Source organism: Oryza sativa, chromosome 1 (assembly GCF_034140825.1).
Source record: "Oryza sativa Japonica Group chromosome 1, ASM3414082v1".
Taxonomy (NCBI): domain Eukaryota; kingdom Viridiplantae; phylum Streptophyta; class Magnoliopsida; order Poales; family Poaceae; genus Oryza; species Oryza sativa.
The window spans coordinates 40,869,446-40,889,175 of record NC_089035.1 but is presented as its reverse complement, the minus strand read 5'-3'; the positions used below and the strand labels follow the sequence as shown (position 1 = coordinate 40,889,175).

The window sequence follows — 19,730 nt, the reverse complement described above, 5'->3', positions numbered from 1 at the left end:
ATTCAGAAAATTCAGAATGGGACACATGGAACAGGAAACCCACTGTTTTCTTGCAGTATTAGCTTCCAAAATGTCAATGGTTTGGAGAAAAACAGGAGAATCATATATTCATATCACATGAGGTGGTGTGGTTGATAGTATCGTATCATTTTTGTGAGAGATGATGAGCAAGAAGTGGATGCAAATTGGAGCATGTTGAGGGGTTTGACCAACACCACTCATGTAGGGTCACCTTCTCCATGACCATGATCCATACATATATACTCCATGGCTTATCATTGCTCAGCTGCAGCTTTGGCTTCTCTCTTCCCTCACCGGCCTCTGTACTTTTTGATGACACACTTGCATGTTATTAGTAGCAGTTAGTTCCCTCATCACCCATCAAGGATCAAGAATACTTCCATTAATTTCATGTTAGAGTTATACCCTAATGGCTTAATTACAAGCTGTAAAATCTTCAACCTAGTGAGTTGAGAAAAATACTTTGAGATCCGTAGGGTAAATTAATGCGATATGATCATCATTAGTTCGTGCGATGAAGCTGGGAAAAGAGAAAAGAGAGATGGGGATGCAAAGAAAGAACAAGAAGCAGCTGCATACACTGGAATAAAGCTGAAAAGAAAGAGGCTATATGCTCATGCTCCTACTACTGCTACTCCTCTCGCCTTTCTTTCTCTCCTTTTCAAGCTCTGATTTCTACCTCTCTCTCTCTCTCTCTCTCTCTCTCTCTCTCTCTCTCTCTCTCTCTCTCTCTCTCTCTCTTCTTTTTCTTCCCCCCTGATTCCTGTGCATTTGCAGGTTTGTTGCAGGCAAAAGCTCGCGTCCGCAGCGTGTGCGTGGCTGACTGTTTTTGTGCTGATCAACGATGCTAAAGCCCGGGAATCCAATCCAGACGGCGGTGTCGGTATGTACTCTATCCGTCGCAAAATGTAAAAACCTAGTAATACCTAATAAAACATATCAAATTAGGTTTATCTAAATTCTTAATAAACTTTTTTTTATCTAAATTCATAGCATTTAATATTAGGTTTTTATATTTTATGAGTTGGGACGGGGTTAGTAGCTCAGTATAGGAGTAGCTAGATACAGTCATTTGAATTTGTGATAGATGCTTAGGGTTGAAAACGGTTCACGGAAATTTCGGATGGACCGAGCATCGTTTCGGTAGGTAAAAGTCGAACCGTTCTCAATTTTTTTCATATATAGAATTTGTATTTTTAATTTCTTTCAGTGTCGTACCTGTACAATCGCTATAAAATTGTTAAATTGGTAAAAATTGATCAATTCGTTCCGGAACATTTTCACCCCCGTCAGCCAACTTGCCATGCCCTGGCCGGCCGACATGTAACATTATTGCCGAGTTTATTTGCTGTACGAACAGATGGATCGCCATGGCAGAAGTGCAGAAGACGGTTGATGAAGTAGACGTTGGAGTGCAGGCAGCAAGAGGAGTTCGTTCAACTACCCCAGTGGTAGTATTTATGACAGCGATCGATGCACAGTTACTATACCTGATCACGGGTTCATATCCTCTACGGTAACAACACTCACGCAAAATAATACTAAGATAATATAATCCACGTATTAGTGACTGTAACAATAGTGATAATATGATAGAGGATTCTCAACCCCCGATCACCACTGACAGCATCAGGCATGACACTGTTATTACTTCTAGCTAGGTGACTACTATATATTTTATGGAATCTATTGAAGTTTATAATAATAATAACATGTTTTTCTCGTGGTTTAGATGTGTTAATAATCCATGACGATGGAAAAAGGTTTGAAACAGTGGGCATACTGAGATTCAAGAAGGGTGGTGGTGTCGTGTGTCGTGTGGCAGAGGCATTTAACTTTGGAAATGACGGGTTTTTCGAAAGGGCCAGAAACCGTAGATTTTGCAGAATCTAACCTCTAGTCAGATCAGAACAGCGGCGACGACTACGACGACAACCAAGCGTGACACAGACGCGCGGGCAATGCACAAAATCAACGGCCACTTTTAATACTCCATCTGCTACATAATCTCTCAAAGAAAACCTCACGAAAAGAGCACGATTACGCACGAAAAGACGAGGGAAAAAACACAGGAGGCTTCTTGCACATGCTCTCTGAATAATTTTCTCTGAATATTGTTTCCGTCAGAGCTCGCACGAAGCTGCACGAGAGGCGTGATACGCTTTAATTTGGGCACTGATTAAATAAATATACTATACTCTATAGATTAGTGTGGCCTTTTCACTGTTTCAGGTAGTAATTAATTAGCTCAGCTATGACCATGAGGGTAATGAGCGTGAGTGCTAGCTAGCTTAGCTTAGCTTTTGATATCTTTTGGCAACAAGTGCACTCGATTTCTTCTCTTGATGAATAAAACGAAGAAATTAATGGAATTACCTTTGCGTCGCGGTTAAGTCGAGCACTGAGATTTGCAAAAAAAAAAAAAAAAAAAGGGCCCGGTCAAAAAGGGACAAGGCGAAAATGAGCACCAATCTGACAGTAACAACAACGAACAACAGGAGTCAGTTATCATCTAGTGCACCCTTTGACAAAAATGACTCCTGTTGCAGTGTACATACTCATGGTTCAATCTCTTGGCAATGATGAATCTGCACAAGATTTGCAGTGGCTGACAGGTCTTGCAAAATCATCTACTGTCAAGCCATTGCATATCAAAGAAAAAAGTAGTGCTAGTTTTTTTCTTTTTTTAAAAAAAGAAGAAGAAAAAGAATCAGAAATACTAGTGGGAGGAGTACAAGGAATCCAAGGCTGAAAAGAGGCCAAGAAAAGCATCATAAAATGCTAGCTATATTTCAGCTCACACTATCTTCTGCACACTTCCCCTTTGAAACCAAGCAGGAAAAAAAGCTTGTCAGAAAGGAAACGGGTAGAAAGAAATTAAAGAAGTTTGAGAGAGTGATGAAAGGATCAATTTGGTAAAAATAAAAAGAGAAAGACATTTCAGATTCGATTCCAACATGACACAATGGGTAGAGCAAAAGGCCAAAAGAAAAGGCAGGAGTAGTAGTAGAAAGACAGCAAAAAAAAAAATTCTTGGATTCAGCAAAGAGATAAGGCAATGGGGGTGAGAAAGAAAGAAAGAAAAGGAGAAGAAAAGGCCATTGCACCACATATCTCCCCTTCTTTTTTCTTCTTCTCTTTATCTGGATTTCCATCCCACTAGTTCTCAGAGAGCATCATCTGCTCAAATTAGTGGAGTCACATTAGTGGAGTTGTGACGATTGCAATGGTGGTGTTACTGGTAACATTACTTGCTCCTCTTGTCATTGCACGTGCAAGAGTGTGTGGCTTAAGCCTAAGCTGCTTTCACAATCCACAAGCTATTGATCTCATCTAAGGAGAAAGTTTCTTTAATTTGTTATGTAATAAAACTATATCAATTCACCACTTAAGTTTGGTTTTGGAAGTATCTTTTTTTCTATTTCAGATAGAAGATCTTTATGTCATTGAATAAGAGAAGAAAATAAGGTAGTCAGAATTGCAAATGGAACTGAACATGCTGAATTTTCACAGTTGCAAAAGCATGATCAGCTACTGCCTCTTAACCAACCAACCAACCAACTAGATATATACTAGTACAACATGTGGTGATGTTGATTTATCCAAGTAAAATGGATTGTAATTTGTCACCAAAGAAAGAACAAGAAAAGGAACATGCTGAATTATACACATAATGGCTTGTAGCTTAGCTTGTCTTGGTTGCAATTGCTGCTGCAGATGATGAGATCTGTTGCAATGGAAAGAGATGACACCACCCTCTGATGTACCAACAAGCGTGTTGTGAAAGCCACAATGCTCTAAAAAGGTTTGTAAGTGGGCGTTTACTCAGGTTTGGATGATGGAGAGGCAGCACAGCAGCAATGCAATGCAAGCTGATTAGTAGGACCACTTACCACTGACCTGCTAGACCTAACAGTGAAAAGGAGATTAATTAAGCCATCCACAAGAAGCATTTGAAACTTTGGAGCGAGCTAATTTAAGGAGGCGTCGCCATCAGCAGCCTTCGGTTGATTGCTGCAACGAGCTTGAGATTTTGGAGTACCAGCAGGAGAGTAACATGACGTGATTAATGCTCTAATCTCTCTTTCTCTCTCTCTGCCTTCAATTAGGGAGCTAGCTAGCTACCCGGCCAGCCAAAGTAATGCTGCTCTTGTTAATGGCAACATACTATATGGGTTCAGAGATTCAGAGTAGGATGCTAATAGGTTTGTAATTGTGTAGTACCTCAGCACTTGAATGCTACTGCCCTAGATTTTTATGTTTGCATGTACAGAATGCTGGTACATCCGATTTTTTTTCTTTTGAATGACCTAATCTCTTACCATTTATTACCACCAAAGAAAGAGCTGCTAGTATGAAATGGTCCTGGCAGGTTACTTAATCTGTTGCTGAATAGTATAGCAAGAGACTGGGGGAAAATGGTCCTGACAGCAGCTTGCTTAATCTGCTGCTGAGTTAGTACTGCAGCAAGAGACTGGAAATGGTCCCAGCAGCTTGCTTAATCTGCTGATAAGCACTGTAGCAGGAGAGTGAGACCGGCCAGTGATTAACCAGCAGATGTCGAGACTGATCATATGCAGAAATGAAAGATTTCTGCAGAGTAGCTGTGCTCATGTTCTTCAGAGGAGCACATGGAATGCAGGGCTAGTTTTCTTCAGAGGTGAATGAACCAACCAAACAAGCTGACCACTGTTCCACAGAAATTAATCATGCATGGATCGGATACAATTGGCAACTAATGCTAACAACAATCACCAAATTCTCATGTGCATTTTGCAGGCTATGCTTGTGATGGGATTAAACAATGGGAGAGAGTACTACTACTAGTAAAAAGTAGCAGTACTGAAACAGCGAGAAAGAAAACCCTAGTGCTCTGCCTGCTTGCTAGCTATCAATGGCGTGTGTGTGCTTGTGTACCAAAAGGCTGCAAACTCCTTTTAACCACACCACACCAACACACACCAGCTTCTGCTGCATCTGCATAATATGCACTAGTTGATGAGTTAGCAAATCATCAAGCAACCACACATCTATCAACACATGCAAATGCAATCTCAATCCATGGATCCATCTGCTTGTTTTGTTAGCATTGCACAGCTTCAGGGTTCATGCTGCTGCTGCTGCTGTTTCTCTGAACTTGTATCTGAATCTGACTGACCACATGAGGTTGGGGCCACTGCAATGTATGCGTCGCATGAAAAACTCCAAAGCTAGGGTTGGATTAGAACGCACGAAACCGGCCATTTCGCCATCACGAGCGAGCTGGCTGGCAGGCCTGTTTTAAGGGTACTACTGTTTGGTGTTAAATTGGACGACGTTTTAGCGAGCGATTGAGCTGATTGATGATGATGGTCCTGATCGATCTCTGCAAATAAGTTTTTTGTTTTCTCGGGCCTCACCTGTTTAGCCTAATTAATGCCACTTAAGGAGCAAAAACATACATGCTCAAATAGTGATCAAATTAAACCAAAAGGTTAAATGTTCTTTTATTGATTCTCTGTCTCGCTAATTAAGGACAGATTGGTAACAACCAAGCCGAATTTGACTTCATCATCTCAAGTAGCGATCAAATTAATCCAAAAGCTAATCGAAAACTTCAGAAAGATGTACGTAGGTAACCAAATTAAAATGCCCTGCCTGCATGCATGTGAGGCAGCAGACATGCATCAAGTCCAAAAGTGGTGAGAAGAGGGGGGTTGGTTGAGCTTTTGTACCACCTTAATAATTTTGAGAAATTTTTTTTTTCAGTCCTATGATGGATGAGGGCCCAAGCAAACTGATCAAGTCAAGAACATGTTGTACCTGTTTGCTGTGAGTCCAATTAATCAGCTTCCTTGCTATCTCAGCCAAAGTGCATGCATTAATTCATGAAATGCAAATGCAATGGGTGTGTGTGTGCGCGCGCGCGCGCGCAAAGAAAGGGAGCAGGGCAACCCATGCTGGCCAGGCCACCAACATGCCATAACTGCTTACTTACAAGTGCAAAAATGCACACAGATTGTACTAATTAAAGGACATGCATGCAGCTAAGCTAACCAGCTCCCAAATGATTACCCACAAAAGTTCATCAGTCTCACACCCAAGCTAGCTAGCTACTAAAAAGACAGATGATCGATAGTGATACATATACATCATCCGTCCTAAAATATATAAGATATATAGGTTAATTATTCGGTGATAGGATCAAAACAGTAGTTGTGTGTTCCAATTTCAACTCTTGGCTGACAGAATGGCTGGTGAGTCATCTGATATTCAGGGATGGGCTAAATGCAATATAAAATACTACTATGCATGCATGATGCATGCCATGCATTGGGTTGCTGTCTTGCTGATCTGATGATCACAAGCTGAGATTGCTGTTCATCTGGATTTATTTGATTGGTACTGCAGGACATCTCACATCTGCTGCCACTAAACAACAATGCACCAGTTCAGTTTGATGCATGAACACAGATCATCACAACACACTGGGGTCACTGGCTGACTGACACATAGACACATGCTAGCTCATGTATGCAAGTATGAGAAGTATGGCTACAGAGGTTGTTGGTTGTGGGTGCAGTGCACTATGGCTTAGCTGTGGCTGGCTGCCACTATCATTGTTTGAATTAGGGTTCATGCAGGTACAGAGAGAGAGGCGGCGTTGCTGTCGATCCATCCATCGACCTGCACGTCTTGTAGCTAATTAAGGTCTCTACTACTCTCTACTGATAGAGTGAGTCCTGTGTGTTATTCCAAATGTCCATGCTGGCTGTTTGGTTGTTGACTGTTGGGTCAACACATGGTGCGTTGCACCAAGCAAATTGAAAATCGATCGGATCAAATGTAATCGGTGCAAGTGCAATGCATGCGAACACACGGAGTTGTTTGTATCATTTTCATGAGTACACATTAAGCTCCGTTTTAATCCAGAACAGTATTTTTTTATAGTTTTATGGGAATTAATATTTTTAAAATCTTACAGGAATTAATTGAATTGATTCCCGTGTTACTTTAGACGAGTGATTGAGGTTTTTCTGTGAAGTTTCACGAGAATTGAACTGATTCTTATGTTACATACTTACACTAGATGATCAAGTGAGTTTTTTTCTCCTAAATTTCACGGGAATTGAACAGATTGCCATGTTACATTACACACCCTCCATCTTAGAAAAAAAAAACATCTAGCCATATATCTGAACATGGACTATGTATAAATACATATTGAGAAATTGGTTTTTGTGTGGGAGGGAGGAAGTACGAGTGAGAAGGCTTCCAGGTTACTCAAGAATGAGGGCGACACGGACATGGGACGGCGATTCGGGGTGATGACTGATGAAGTGATGAGTGATACAAGAGGCATCCATCCACGAGTCTAGTAGCAAGCAGCATGCATGTCGCGGCGGGTCCGGCCGGCCGGCCGGGGGCGGCGGCTACTGTAGCTTAGCTGCTCATCACTCTCACACGCATGCATGCAGAGGCGTGAGGAGGAAGGAAGGAAGGCGTTCGTCTCCGTGTTCCCCACACCGGCGTCAGCTGCTACACCTCCCCCACTTTAAGGCTGTTTTGTCCTCAACACCCCAGCAGCTAATCTAAGCTCGCCGTTTCGTTGCGTTTGCGTGCAATGGGATCGAGTGAATCATGGATGGAGGAGACCGGCCGGTACCGGCAGTTACTACGGCTTTGTTTGGAGGAGCTTTACGAAGAGTTTAAGGTTGGTTCTAACTTTTTCTTTTTCGATTGGAGGAGCTTTACGAAGAGTTTAAGGTTGGTTCTAACTTTTTTTTTTTCGATTACATGGCAGACACACACACTATTACACACGTAACACCGTACTTATCCATCCACGAATACATTCGTAATACACGTTAAAATAACAGAAACCAACGGTACATTCACGATCTCACCAAGCTCATATTAAAATTTTACATACACGTGAGAAATATTCGTGGGCACTAGGATTTAAATTAGATTTGGTGGTTAAAGTCATACACCAATAATCCTATTACCACATCACTGCAAATTCTAGAAAAATGAATTATGGGTTTGTGTGGATGAGTTTCTGACAGAGTTTAGATTGATTATAAGAATATGTAGTTACATAATTTAGGGAGTTTTTGAGGAAGGAAAATAAGAATATTGAGAAGATACGTAAATTAGTTGAGTATTAATTATATTAAACTTAAAATATATTAATATGACTTTTCAAAGCAATGTTCTATAGAATTTTTTTTAAAATATATCATTTAACAATTTAGGATGCATGGAAGGAAAATAAGGAACTAATCCTCTCTATTAACGAACACACTCTTATAAAACAAACTAGTGCTGGTATGTAGAAATCGGATATTTTTTGTTTCTCTATATTCTAATCGGCTGTTTCTCATAATATCTACTACCTCCGAAATATGATTGGTTGAGAGTAGATGATACGTCGAGAAAGTGTGTATAGAAAGTTATATTTGGTTGAGGAAAAAAAAGATCGAATAAGTTGTTATATTTTATAACAAATTTGGATGTTAAATGTTTTTTTTGACAGGAAAAAGAGAATTTGGATGTTAAATGTTATATACATACTTTAGGACTACTACCCCTCACTACCTCACTAGTTCTGACATAGGTACGGCCGGGCCATCACAAACACGGGCCCGGAGGCTGAGACGGGGATCCATGATGGATGGATCGGATGGATGGGGCCGAAACGGATGGACTGTTGTTAGCTTTTCTTCATCTCGCAGGAAACGCCGCCCGCACACGCGCACACAAGACACATCGTACCGCTGCTATTACTGCTGCCTGCCTTCTACAACGTGGTCGTGGTCGTGGTGGTGGTGGTGGTGGACGGGTTTTCAGATGCAAGCAACCGTTGCCAATCACTTGCACAACAAAGGAGACCTCCAACAGTAACTGCTGCCGATGTTTCCCCACACTTTTTTCGCGAACGCGCAAAAAAATTGCACGTCAATGTATTAGAAAAATAGAGTTTTTTACATGACGCACTTAGCCAGACCAGTTTACGCTAAGGAAGGAAGAAAAACAGACAAAAAAAACAAGAAAAGGAAAAAAAACTCGATACGACGGCAGCTCTACTCCAAACAGCGGGAGGAGGCAGAGCCACTCTACACTCCCAACAATTCCCTAAAGAAAGCGACGGCCGCTAACGACCACAGCCGGCCCTCCGAAAAGATGGACTCTAGGACCACTGAGACCGAAGAGAGCAAAGAGTCAAAGACCCTGAAGTTACGTCTACCCCACACCCCACTGGCACACTGATGTGTTCCTCTTCCTCCCTGCAAAATTCATGCTGGATTATCGTACTCCATCTGTCCAGAAATACAATACTACGAGAAGATGGATTAAGTTCATCTGTCCTTGAATATAAGCCGTTTTTGACAGGTATCCAAATGCAGTACTACCGAAACATATTACGAATGATTATTCCATATATATCCTATTTATAGCTTAATTACCAGTCAAGAAGCAGCTTAATTCAAGTAATCAAAATAAGGCTCCGTTAGTCCGATCGGAATTTTGCTTGTAAGCTAAGGCTGATGATTTTACATGTTCCATCAAGACTGGGAGAATTGTTATAAGCAGGGCCCAAGTTAAACCAGTGCGCTCATGGAGCGGCATAGGGTGCAGCTGTGAGGCACGCCAGGTCTACCAGAGTAGATCCTGGCAATTCTTTTGGAGTGCAGGTAAGATGGCAGCCCTACATCGTGCCTGCCAACAGGATTCCGACAAACTCCGAAAAGAGATGACATGATAATAGATCGCACATATTTTTGGCGTAAAACAATCAGGGGTAATGATTCAAGGAAAACGATGTTCCCAACAAAACCACAACCAGACAGTGTGCTGATTACACAGGTTCAATTCTGGGATTCAGACAACAGCTGAGCATTATGTGCTTAATAAAAGAAAGGATGCCGTTCACCATACAATAGCACCCAGTGTGGCAGTATATATAATGCAGATAGCATTGATAAAACGATCAAAACATAGTAATAATAGTTTTTGCCTCAAAACAATACCGGGATAAACAAGTATCAATAAGTGTTGATTTATGACTCATCTAAACCTCATCAAAGCTGGAAAAGGATATCAGGCATTGAAAATCTGACCAAACTGTAACATGGAAACACCAGTTCCTCTCCATGATTAACTAGCCACTAGCAAGATTTGAAGTCTGAGGCACCTAACATAGGCACGCTGCCTTCTGCAGGTAGTGTTGGAAGACGACCCACCTCACCTAGGAGCTTGGGGCGGGGCATTAGATTTGGCAAGACCCACCCAGACAACCATGCCAACCCCAAGAACCACCCACCCGAAGACATCATACCAGAAGTCGCTATCCTTCTTCTTCTTCCTTGATTGCTGCAAACCACCACGTTATCAGTTTGGATAAGGGAAAGATAAGGGGATCAGGCAACAGTTATACATGCTACAGAATAACGTTAAAAATCAAAGTCAGCTAGCAGTTTTCATCAGAAAATATACTCATATACCCAAAGGATTTCAGAATCACGAGCCTGACTTGGGTATGGGTTCTTTGCAGGGATGGAAAATGTAGGATCATTGTCTACATATATTTTAAAATCTACCATGTGAAAATTATGCCAAATCTTCTGGGATCAGATCAATACAATCAAATCAATGTAAGTAAGATAATATTACTTGGGAGTATATTGAACCAAACTACTATATCAACTTATGGCTAAAACTGAAAACGCTTAGAGTCAAAGCTTTATGCTCCGAGTACACAATTGATTATGCAGGTTGTCAGAATAGAGCCCAGGGACTAATTTTCAACTTTCTAGCAAATGACTACAATGAGATGTGTATAGGCCAACAACTCAACAAGGTAGTAAGTACCAACACAGATATATCCAACACAAAGAGTTACTGAGATCCTTGCAGATAGATTGGCTCAATTGCTCAGAACAGTAATGACGCGCCAAATCAATTTGTACTGCCTCCCTACTACTGTTACCTTATTCTACTAGTTAATAATAACCATAGTATATCCAGTTCACAATTGTATGTGGGGTGGGCTGCTCTATTTTCCACAATACAGATTATCATCTTTGTTATTTGAGAAATAGTAACAAAGCCAATATATGCTCAGGAAGAAAATCTCCAACTTACATTCATCTCTAAAGAGCACATACCAATGTAAGTGTAGCCAACCCAAAACAGGTACATTAGGAAGTAAAAATAATAATTTACTAATTTGCCTACTGAAAAATGCTTAATAAGAAGATGCATGCAAGATTCGAAAATAGGCAGCAAACATAACAAAAATTGATAGCCATATAAATTTTGGAAGAAAAAAGAGTAGCTGTGCAATTCTTATTTCTGACAGGTAAGAGAGTAAAGTCCTGCAATGTTAAGACAGAATACCCTTGTATTCGAGGTTGAGGATGCAGCTTGTGAAGCCTGAGATGCCATTTGCCTATGAATCTCCATGTGCAGTTCTGGCGCCTGAGATTTGAAACAAATAGTGTAAGTACAGTATGATACAAGCACTTCTTAACATAACATCTGCATGTATTATAGGGCGTCAATCTGTCATGACTGGAGGGAGTACAAGGTTAAGATGTGAAGCAGTTAGGATTATGAAATCCTTTGAAAGGTGTAGTCAGAACTTGCTGTAATCAGAGTTGTTAACTAGAGACCTCAAATGTTCTATTTGCAGCGTATAAACCAATGGTAGCATTATTGTAACAAAGATCGCACAAATAGTGCTAAACATAAAGTGTTGTCAGCACCTTGGATGACAAATCCAATGACTTCCTGTAAAGATCATTCGCAGGTTCCTACAAGAAACAGGACTGTACATTAGTTTCCAGATAAAAAAAGGCACTTATTTTACAGCAAAAGAACATCAGGAGGCTCCTGTGACGGTTTTAGGCCACACAACTTCAGGACTGCAGGTCAGCCTCCACCATGGAACAAGGAAATGTGTTTGCGGAAGCATACTAGCAAACTACACATACCACATCAACAGCCTTCTGGAAACACTGGGTTGCCTTTTCAAAGAATTCATTGGCCTTGACAGTGTCTGAAGTGAAGAATCCATGAGAGGTCTGTGCATTTCCCAAGCACCAAAGCGCATCCGCCTTCATGGGATCAATTTTCAGTGCTTCCTCCAGCTTGGATTCCGCATCTATAAATAAAATTAACTGGATCAGTATACTTCAATTTGAACAAATTGAGTAACTTCTACTGACATCAAAATACACAAATTAATGTGCAACAAAACTCATAACACATGTGCATGTTAAGCCACCAACAAAGTACTGTTACTTCAATTGAACAGCCCAGACGGCACAAGAACAATCAATTGCTTTCCATTCCAATACTTGATTATGCACCCACCATATTATCCTACTTCCTAGCTAAAATGTGATCATACTCTTAACTTTAACAAAGAATCAACAAAATACATCAAGCAAACGAACAGCTCCCAGCATTTACATATAACTTGATAAAATTATGTCAGTAGGCCCAGGAAAAACTATTCAGTCTGAACAATTGGGTGAAGAATAGCATTCTTCTCATTAATCATCTGATGTGTAGTGCACTGCTGGATTATTGAATGATTTTGATGAATCCCGTCATCATCTTCTTTTTTTCATCCCAAATAATACCTTAAAAAGGAAAACATCAAACATGCAAAGTTGTCTAAACTCATGAATGGATAGACAAGCACCATCAGAAAACAGTAGCGGTTCCTAAACTGCATATAATGAAATTGAATGCACCACCTACGAGTGCCCTAAATGTTTGAGGTACTGAAATGAAAAACCACATAACCGTGGGTAGAACAGTTATCCAGTCACTAAACTAGGCAGAACAAGTTGTGATTACCTTCCCATGTCATACCAGCAGGATTTTATCCTTTTCTTATTGTTAATAAAACAGCATGACAAATTTTCCTTTAAGAACATTGTACCTTTTACTTTAAGCAAACAATATATTAGGTTTGAGCTTTTCAATTATCATGAGAACAAAAGTCAATCTAATTGCTAAGGATTAGCTTGACTTGTAGAACACGATTTGCAAAGATTTGGCCCTTCCAGACCAACCGAATCCATTAATGCTGAATAACACACACAGAAATCTCAATCCCATTGGTTACAATAGCCCCTAGGAAGCATCAACTCCAACATCTCTACAAGTAAACAGTCCAAATCACCGAATAATCCGCACAACCAAGTTTCGAGATCTCACGGTATACCTTCTAGGCACTTGAGGCTCTCGGGGCCGTTCCGCATCTGCGAGAGCTCGAGCAGCGCGCCTCCCCACCGCGTGAGATTCTGCGACGAAGAACAACAAAGACAAACCCACCATCAGATCGGATCGCGTCGCGTCGCATCCAATCAGAAGCAACCCAAACCATCAGGAAAAGCAAGCAAGCAATCAAGCAGAGTCTCAAAAAGGCTCGAGGCGAGGAAGGGGCTTACGTCGGCGTCGTGCGGGTTCTGTTCGTAGGTGACCTTGGCGTTCTGGCATGCCAGGTCGAAGAAGAACATCCTCTCAGGATCGCTCATCGCTCCCATGTCCATGGCGTCGCGGGCGTCGTCGTCGGCGGCGGCGGCGGCGGCGGCTTCCGACGAGATTCGATTCGGGGGTTAGGGTTTTAGACCTCTCTCTCTCTCTCTCTCGATGTTCGATTTGGGGAGAGAGAGGAGGACGGAGGAGGAGGAGGAGGTGGGCGTGGAGATTGGTAGTTGTGGGGGGGGGGGGGATCGCACCGCTCTACCGGAGACGCTGACACGTGGGCCCGGGTCGATCCGGCCCCACCTGTCAGTGAAGTGTAAACCCGACGCGTGTTACTTGCGAAAGGGTCCAGGAGGAAAATATCTCCCGGCCCAGCCCACCGGTGGAATTGAGCCCATCTGGAAAGCAATCGTCGTCTCCGGCGAGTGCGAGAGCGAGAGTCCCGGCGCGCGAAACACTTGTCGCGCGCGAAGCCATTGGAGAGGAAGGACATAGCTGAGATCGCGGTGGCGCCTCGGAAGAAGAAGGAAGCATTGCGCGTGTGTGGAGGAGGAGGAGGTATCAGGGATGCAGGCGAGGAGGGAGGTGAGGACGAAGGAGGAGCAATGGCGGGGGGAGGAGAGGGTGGTGGAGAGCCCGCTGGGGAGCGCACGGTGGAGCCCGGAGGCGGAGATCGGGATGAGGGTGGAGGACATCTGGGACAGCCTGGACCAGCCGCAGCTGAGCGACCGGGACCGGCTCAACAGCTGCTTCGACGCCATCCCGGTGGCGTCGTTCCCGCACACGTTCGACGGCGCGCAGGTGGTCGAGATCCCCTCCGACGCCACGCTCGCCGAGGCCGTCGACATCCTGTCGCGCCACCGGATCATCACCGCCCCCGTCCGCAACGTCGACGCCCCCGACGACGCCAGCTGGATCGACCGCTACATCGGCGTCGTCGAGTTCGCCGGCATCGCCGTCTGGCTGCTCCACCAGTCCGAGGCCGCCGCCGCCAGGGCCGACGACCTCGGCGCCGACGAGCTGGCGGCCAAGCTCGGCACCGTCGCGCTTGAGGGCGCCGCCGCCGCGAGGGCGCCCGACCAGCAGCAGTCGGCGGAGGGGGCGGTCGCGGAGGCGTTCGGCGCGCTGCCGTCGTCGGACCTGTTCAACAAGACGAAGGTGAAGGACATCTCCGGGTCGTTCCGGTGGGCGCCATTCCTGGCGCTGCAGAGCTCGGACACGTTCCTGACGATGCTGCTGCTGCTGTCCAAGTACCGGATGAAGAGCCTCCCCGTGGTGGACATCGGCGAGGGCACCATCAGCAACGTCATCACGCAGGCCGCCGTGGTGCACATGCTCGCCGAGTGCGCGGGGCTCCACTGGTTCGAGGACTGGGGCGCCAAGTCGCTCACCGAGCTCGGCCTCCCCATGATACGCCCCAGCCGCCTCGTCAAGGTCCGCCACGACGAGCCGGCGCTCAAGGCATTCCGCCTCATGCGCAAGCGCGGCGTCGGCGGCATCCCCGTCGTCGACCACGCCGGCAAGCCCACCGGCAGCATCATGATCAAGGACGTCAAGCATCTCCTCGCCTCCTCTGACGCCAACAGGGACTACAGGTCAAAAACCAAACCCCCCCTCAAAAACATCTGCATCTCCTCGTTTTCGGAGTCTCGTCTTTATGGTGTTGTCGTAGGCTCGGCGGCGACCGGTCACGCATAGCAGAAGCCGTTTTGGTGCTAGACTTCACTCTCAGTGATTTTTGCTTGTGTGGTTAACGCATGGTTCTTGGATGTGCTTTTTGTCGTGTTTTTTTTTTTTACTTTTATCTATCTTATACATTTGGATGGTCTCCTTCGGTCTTCTTGGGGAAAAAAATGTTGACAGAATCAATCGAATTGCAAATTTGCAGGACGCTGACGGCGCAAGAGTTCATCGCGAATGCGAGGCAGAGTTCAGGCGAGAAGCAGATGAACATCGTGACCTGCAAGAAGGAGGAGAGCATAAAGGAGATCATCTTCAAGCTGGATGCAGAGAAGAGGCAGAGGATCTACGTCGTGGACGAGCAAGGCAACCTGGATGGGCTCATCACTCTCAGAGACATAATCGCCAAGCTGGTGTACGAGCCGCCTGGCTACTTTGGGGACTTCTTCAATGGCGTTTTCCCTCTACCTCAGAACAGCAGGGTCTGAAAACCAAAACATTTTCATTAGTCCAAATTAAATCAGGTTTCTTTTTTATCACTTCATTCTTTCGATCCGGTCCTTTTGTGTAGTATGTGATGTTTCTTTCTTTGCAATTTCCTCCTTTTACCCTCTAGAAAGATCACCTTAGTTTGTTTGTGTTACAATGTGACTAATGCATAGCTAGCTTATCATAATGCTTCCACATGTGGAACACCAAGGTTCTATTCATGTTTTAAAAAGACGCACCTGGAAATCTGGAATGAGACTCTGACAATGCCAGCAAAATTCCTGCTCATTTGTATCATGAAGGCAACAGAAGACAAGATACCAATAATAATTGATGAAAACTGCACCCGATTACATCAGTTCATGAATTGATGGATTAGGAGTCGTAGCAGAAGGTATAATGAAATTGCAACACCACTTCATGATCAGAGATTGACAAGTACATGATGATAGGAGCAATGTAGTAATTTACTATGGTCTCCTTTTTTATCAGCAACAAACTATACTGCACATAACAAATGGCTGTATTGATATAACTACTGGTATGAATTGTACATAAAAAATGCCAAGCACCAACCATTCTTTCGATGTCAAACAAGTCACGAGATGTTACAATCAACAAAAGATGAGAAAAAAAAATGTAAGAATTACACAGCTCATGGTAGTGTCCAGTGTCCTAAATTTCATGTCGAACCTTGATATAGTCAGCACCTTGATAGATCAAAAGCTAGGTATCCAATTCCGATTGCTTCGCAATACCAAAAAATTCTGTTTGCTTGCAGTTCACACTGCTTCTTCTACAGGCAAAACTGATTTTTCTTTCCATCTTCGGATTATCAAAGGTCTTTGCAGATCAAGCTACCAATATAGCGCCACCAATGAAATTCATGAGGGAGTTGTAACTAAAATCATTGATATAAACATCCCTAAACAGAAAAGTGATCAGGTTGGTGAGCATATTTTTCAAGGAAAAAAAAACATGCCTATAAAAGTTTCTCCTACAAATTGGCAAGCAAAAACTAACAAAATTGGAATATTTTTTTTCTGCTACTATTAACATGTCAACAATTTGCCTATAAAGGACAACATAGCATGTTAAAGCCAACCCACGGTGTTAGATATCTTAAACTCTGGTTTTCAGTTAAAATCATATTCTCCAAAAAAACTGTATATGGAATCTATACTTCTGGTTCAAAAAAGGTTGTTGTTTAAGAGCCATTTTAAATATGTTTATGATGATATACAGTTATATAAATCAAGGTTGCAGATTAAGAAGCATAACCAACCATGGTTCACATGAGACATTAAAAAGCCCATCATTCAGATTGGTAGTTCAAGAGTTCCTCAGATCAATAGATCATTGCTTGATTAAATTAACTAAAAAGATAACACATATGCCTGCAGTAATTCAATCGTTAACAATATGAGGACAAGATCTCATCGAACATTTCAAGTTGTAGCAGCATACATCCCAAAGGCTAATTTGATGTGCAGTGCATCACTATGTTCTTGCAAAACTAACTCCCAGATTAACTTTAACAACATACAAGCAAAAAGATCTTGACTGCAACACCTTATAGTAATCTATAAAACTCTATGGAAGTGCAATCAGGGGTTTAGTACTCACCTTAACCATCAAACATGACTAATCGATCAAGCATTTGGTCTTCTGCCTTCAAAAAAATCTGAGACCTGATTCTCCAAATCTTCAGGGTTGTACTTTATATACCTTGCGGAATTCCTTCCACCCTCTAGCTGACCTCGGAACCTTCCAACAAAAGAACGATATGCTGGAAGGACTTTCTCTGAGATTGAAATCTTCAACTCCTCTCTTAATTGAGGGTCCACAACCTTCCATGTTGTCTGTGTCTTGTATAACTCCTCGAATGCCAAGTTAAAGTTCTTGAACCTTTCCTTGAGTGAAGCCTTGAGTGCACTTGATGAACCCATTGTCTGTGGCAATCCATCATCTCTCAGACAAGCTAATACCCTCGTCCATGAGGACCTAAGGTACCCTGTAGAGTACCGTCTTATCTGACCACGACGCTGGCGGATCCAATTATCGCCAAGCAAGGTCTTCAGCTCTGAATCCTTCACCTTCTGTACAATGTACAGCAGATTGTTCATCAAAAATATGTTCTGAAGTGCCTCATCCTCATACAGCTTTGATTTCTCCTCGATCTTGGCCTGTAGATGTGTGATCAGTATGAGCACACACTGCCCCAGTGGAGTCATATTCACGTTGTCACCTCCATTTTCTAGCTCAGTATCCCAGTCCTTGAGAAGTTGGTTCAGTGAGCGGCTATAGTCTGCAAGCAGTCGGACATAGTTCATGACATACCGCGTGAGTGGGTGAATCTCCCCACCGGGCAACGCTCTCCGAGATGTCTCCCCCTGTATTGCATTTGCAAACTCTGCAACGGTGCCACGCACCGCATCCCCAAGCCTCATGAGTATCCCCACAGCCTCTTCCTTGATGAAATCCCTTGCATCACCTGAGAACAAGCCCTCGAGCTCCGGCAACACCTCATCCAGCGCCTCATACATGCCAAGAATGCGGAACAGCTTCTCGGACGATCTCTTCCCGATTGCAATTGCGTCACCAAAGTTGAGCAGCTGCAGGACACACCCCTTGGCTGCCTCAGTGAAGCAATCCTCCTCGGCTTCGGCATCGGCGGCAAAGATCTGGTTGCAGATGCGGCGCTCCTCAGCAACAAGCCCCCTGACGACGACCTTGAGCGCCTGGATCCACTTCTTCATCTTGCCGTCGAGGACGCCCCATTCCACGCGCTGCACCTCCTCCAGGCTCATCTTGTCGACGCCAAGCACGGCGAGGCACTCCATGAGCGTGTCGCGGCGCATCTCGCCGTAGACCTGGCACAGCTCCGGCCCGTAGCCTGCGCGCAGCATGACGTCCGCGATGCCCCTGAGGGCGCCGACGGTGTCCGGGGAGATGAGGTACGGGGAGATCTCTTCGTCGGAGACGGAGGCCCTGCCGCCCGCGCCGCCGGACTCGTCCCCGTCGCCGGTGTGGCTGGCGAAGGAGGGGCAATCGAGGTCAGAGGCGGAGGAGGCGAAGGACGGCACCGTGAGCGAGAGGCGGCGGAGGAGGGAGGCGTGCAGGTCCTCCCCGGCGAGCGGCGACATCCCGCGGGCCAGCAGGTGGCGGAACTCGTCCTCCAGCCGCGCCATCGCCGCCTGCAGCGCCGCCTCCGCGCGCGCGCCGCGCGCCCCCACGAGGACGGCGGCCGCGCCCAGGTAATCCCCCGCGTCCTTCGCCGAATCGAACACCAGCCTATCCCCCTCCTCCGGAGAATCCCACCGCTCCACCAACTCCGCCGCCTCCTCCACCTCGTCCTCCCGCGCGTCATCGGGGCCGGCCTCCTCCTCCTCCACGACGGAGGGCTCCCTCACGGCGGCGGCGGCGGGAGGGGGAGGCGGGAAGAGGTCGGACATGAAGGTGAGGCGGTCGTCGAACCCGGAGAGTATCCGGATCATGTCGTCGGCGGCGTTCTTGGAGTTGGCGAGCGACTTGACGATGTGCTGCGCCGCCGCGATCACCTTCTCCTGCCCTCCCGGCGGCGCCGCCGCCATCCTCCTCTCCGGTTGGGATCGAGCCCGAGCGCGACGTCGAGGAGGTTGCTGCTACCGCTGCGAAGAAGAGGAAGCGAAGGGGAAGGAGAAGGGGAAGGGGAGAGGAGGAGGCGAAATGGACTTAGTGTTAGAGTCGCTAATCCGCTGAGCTGGAGGGGGTGGTTTTGAATGAGTCGCTGGGTGGTTTTGATGATGCCTTAATGCTCCCACTAATCCTCGCTTTATCGTACGGTCCGGATTTGCTCGGCCGGCACTCCATCTCCACTCTCTAAGGTTTATTTCCCAAACAAAAAAATTTTCATCTTTTACATCGAATATTTGGACACATGAGTATTAAATATAGAAAAAAAAACTAATTACACAGATTGTGTGTAAATTGCGAGACGAATCTTTTAAGTCTAATTGCACCATGATTTGATAATATGGTGCTACAGTAAATATTTGCTAATAACGGATTAATTA

General features: G+C 44.6%; 3 protein-coding genes and 1 long non-coding RNA gene across 4 annotated transcripts; 1 reads left to right on the top strand and 3 right to left on the bottom strand.

Moving 5' to 3' along the window:
- Positions 1–9,809: 9,809 nt before the first annotated feature.
- On the bottom strand, positions 9,810–13,707 carry LOC4327752 (probable mitochondrial import receptor subunit TOM20). Its single transcript, NM_001401719.1, has 6 exons — positions 13,470–13,707; positions 13,244–13,322; positions 12,000–12,169; positions 11,772–11,819; positions 11,404–11,484; positions 9,810–10,377 (listed from the first exon to the last, which is right to left on the bottom strand). The coding sequence occupies exons 1-6, from the start codon at positions 13,569–13,571 to the stop codon at positions 10,249–10,251; spliced, it is 609 nt and encodes a 202-aa protein (NP_001388648.1). The 5' UTR covers positions 13,572–13,707; the 3' UTR covers positions 9,810–10,248.
- Positions 13,708–13,940: 233 nt separating this feature from the next.
- Positions 13,941–15,827, top strand: LOC4327751 (SNF1-related protein kinase regulatory subunit gamma-1). The gene is made up of 2 exons (XM_015760575.3): positions 13,941–15,101; positions 15,395–15,827. The coding sequence occupies exons 1-2, from the start codon at positions 14,074–14,076 to the stop codon at positions 15,672–15,674; spliced, it is 1,308 nt and encodes a 435-aa protein (XP_015616061.1). The 5' UTR covers positions 13,941–14,073; the 3' UTR covers positions 15,675–15,827.
- LOC136354900 (uncharacterized) lies at positions 15,281–15,700 on the bottom strand. Its single transcript, XR_010738761.1, has 2 exons — positions 15,558–15,700; positions 15,281–15,466 (listed from the first exon to the last, which is right to left on the bottom strand). It is a non-coding gene; the product is annotated as an uncharacterized lncRNA (long non-coding RNA).
- Positions 15,828–16,180: 353 nt separating the features above from the next.
- On the bottom strand, positions 16,181–19,406 carry LOC4327750 (exocyst complex component EXO70B1). The gene is made up of 2 exons (XM_015760567.3): positions 17,302–19,406; positions 16,181–16,600 (listed from the first exon to the last, which is right to left on the bottom strand). Exon 1 carries the CDS (start codon positions 19,266–19,268, stop codon positions 17,328–17,330), a length of 1,941 nt encoding a protein of 646 aa, XP_015616053.1. The 5' UTR covers positions 19,269–19,406; the 3' UTR covers positions 16,181–16,600; positions 17,302–17,327.
- Positions 19,407–19,730: the final 324 nt, after the last annotated feature.

Excerpts from the sequence above, each read along its gene's own strand:
- LOC4327752 (NM_001401719.1), bottom strand. The coding sequence starts at position 13,571 with ATGGACATGGGAGCGATGAGCGATCCTGAGAGGATGTTCTTCTTCGAC. Across the intron at positions 13,323-13,469 it reads AGAACCCGCACGACGCCGAC|AATCTCACGCGGTGGGGAGG; the intron begins GTAAGCCCCTTC and ends TCTTCGTCGCAG. Across the intron at positions 10,378-11,403 it reads CCTCAACCTCGAATACAAGG|CAATCAAGGAAGAAGAAGAA; the intron begins GTATTCTGTCTT and ends GGTGGTTTGCAG.
- LOC4327751 (XM_015760575.3), top strand. The coding sequence starts at position 14,074 with ATGCAGGCGAGGAGGGAGGTGAGGACGAAGGAGGAGCAATGGCGGGGG. Across the intron at positions 15,102-15,394 it reads GACGCCAACAGGGACTACAG|GACGCTGACGGCGCAAGAGT; the intron begins GTCAAAAACCAA and ends GCAAATTTGCAG.
- LOC4327750 (XM_015760567.3), bottom strand. The coding sequence starts at position 19,268 with ATGGCGGCGGCGCCGCCGGGAGGGCAGGAGAAGGTGATCGCGGCGGCG.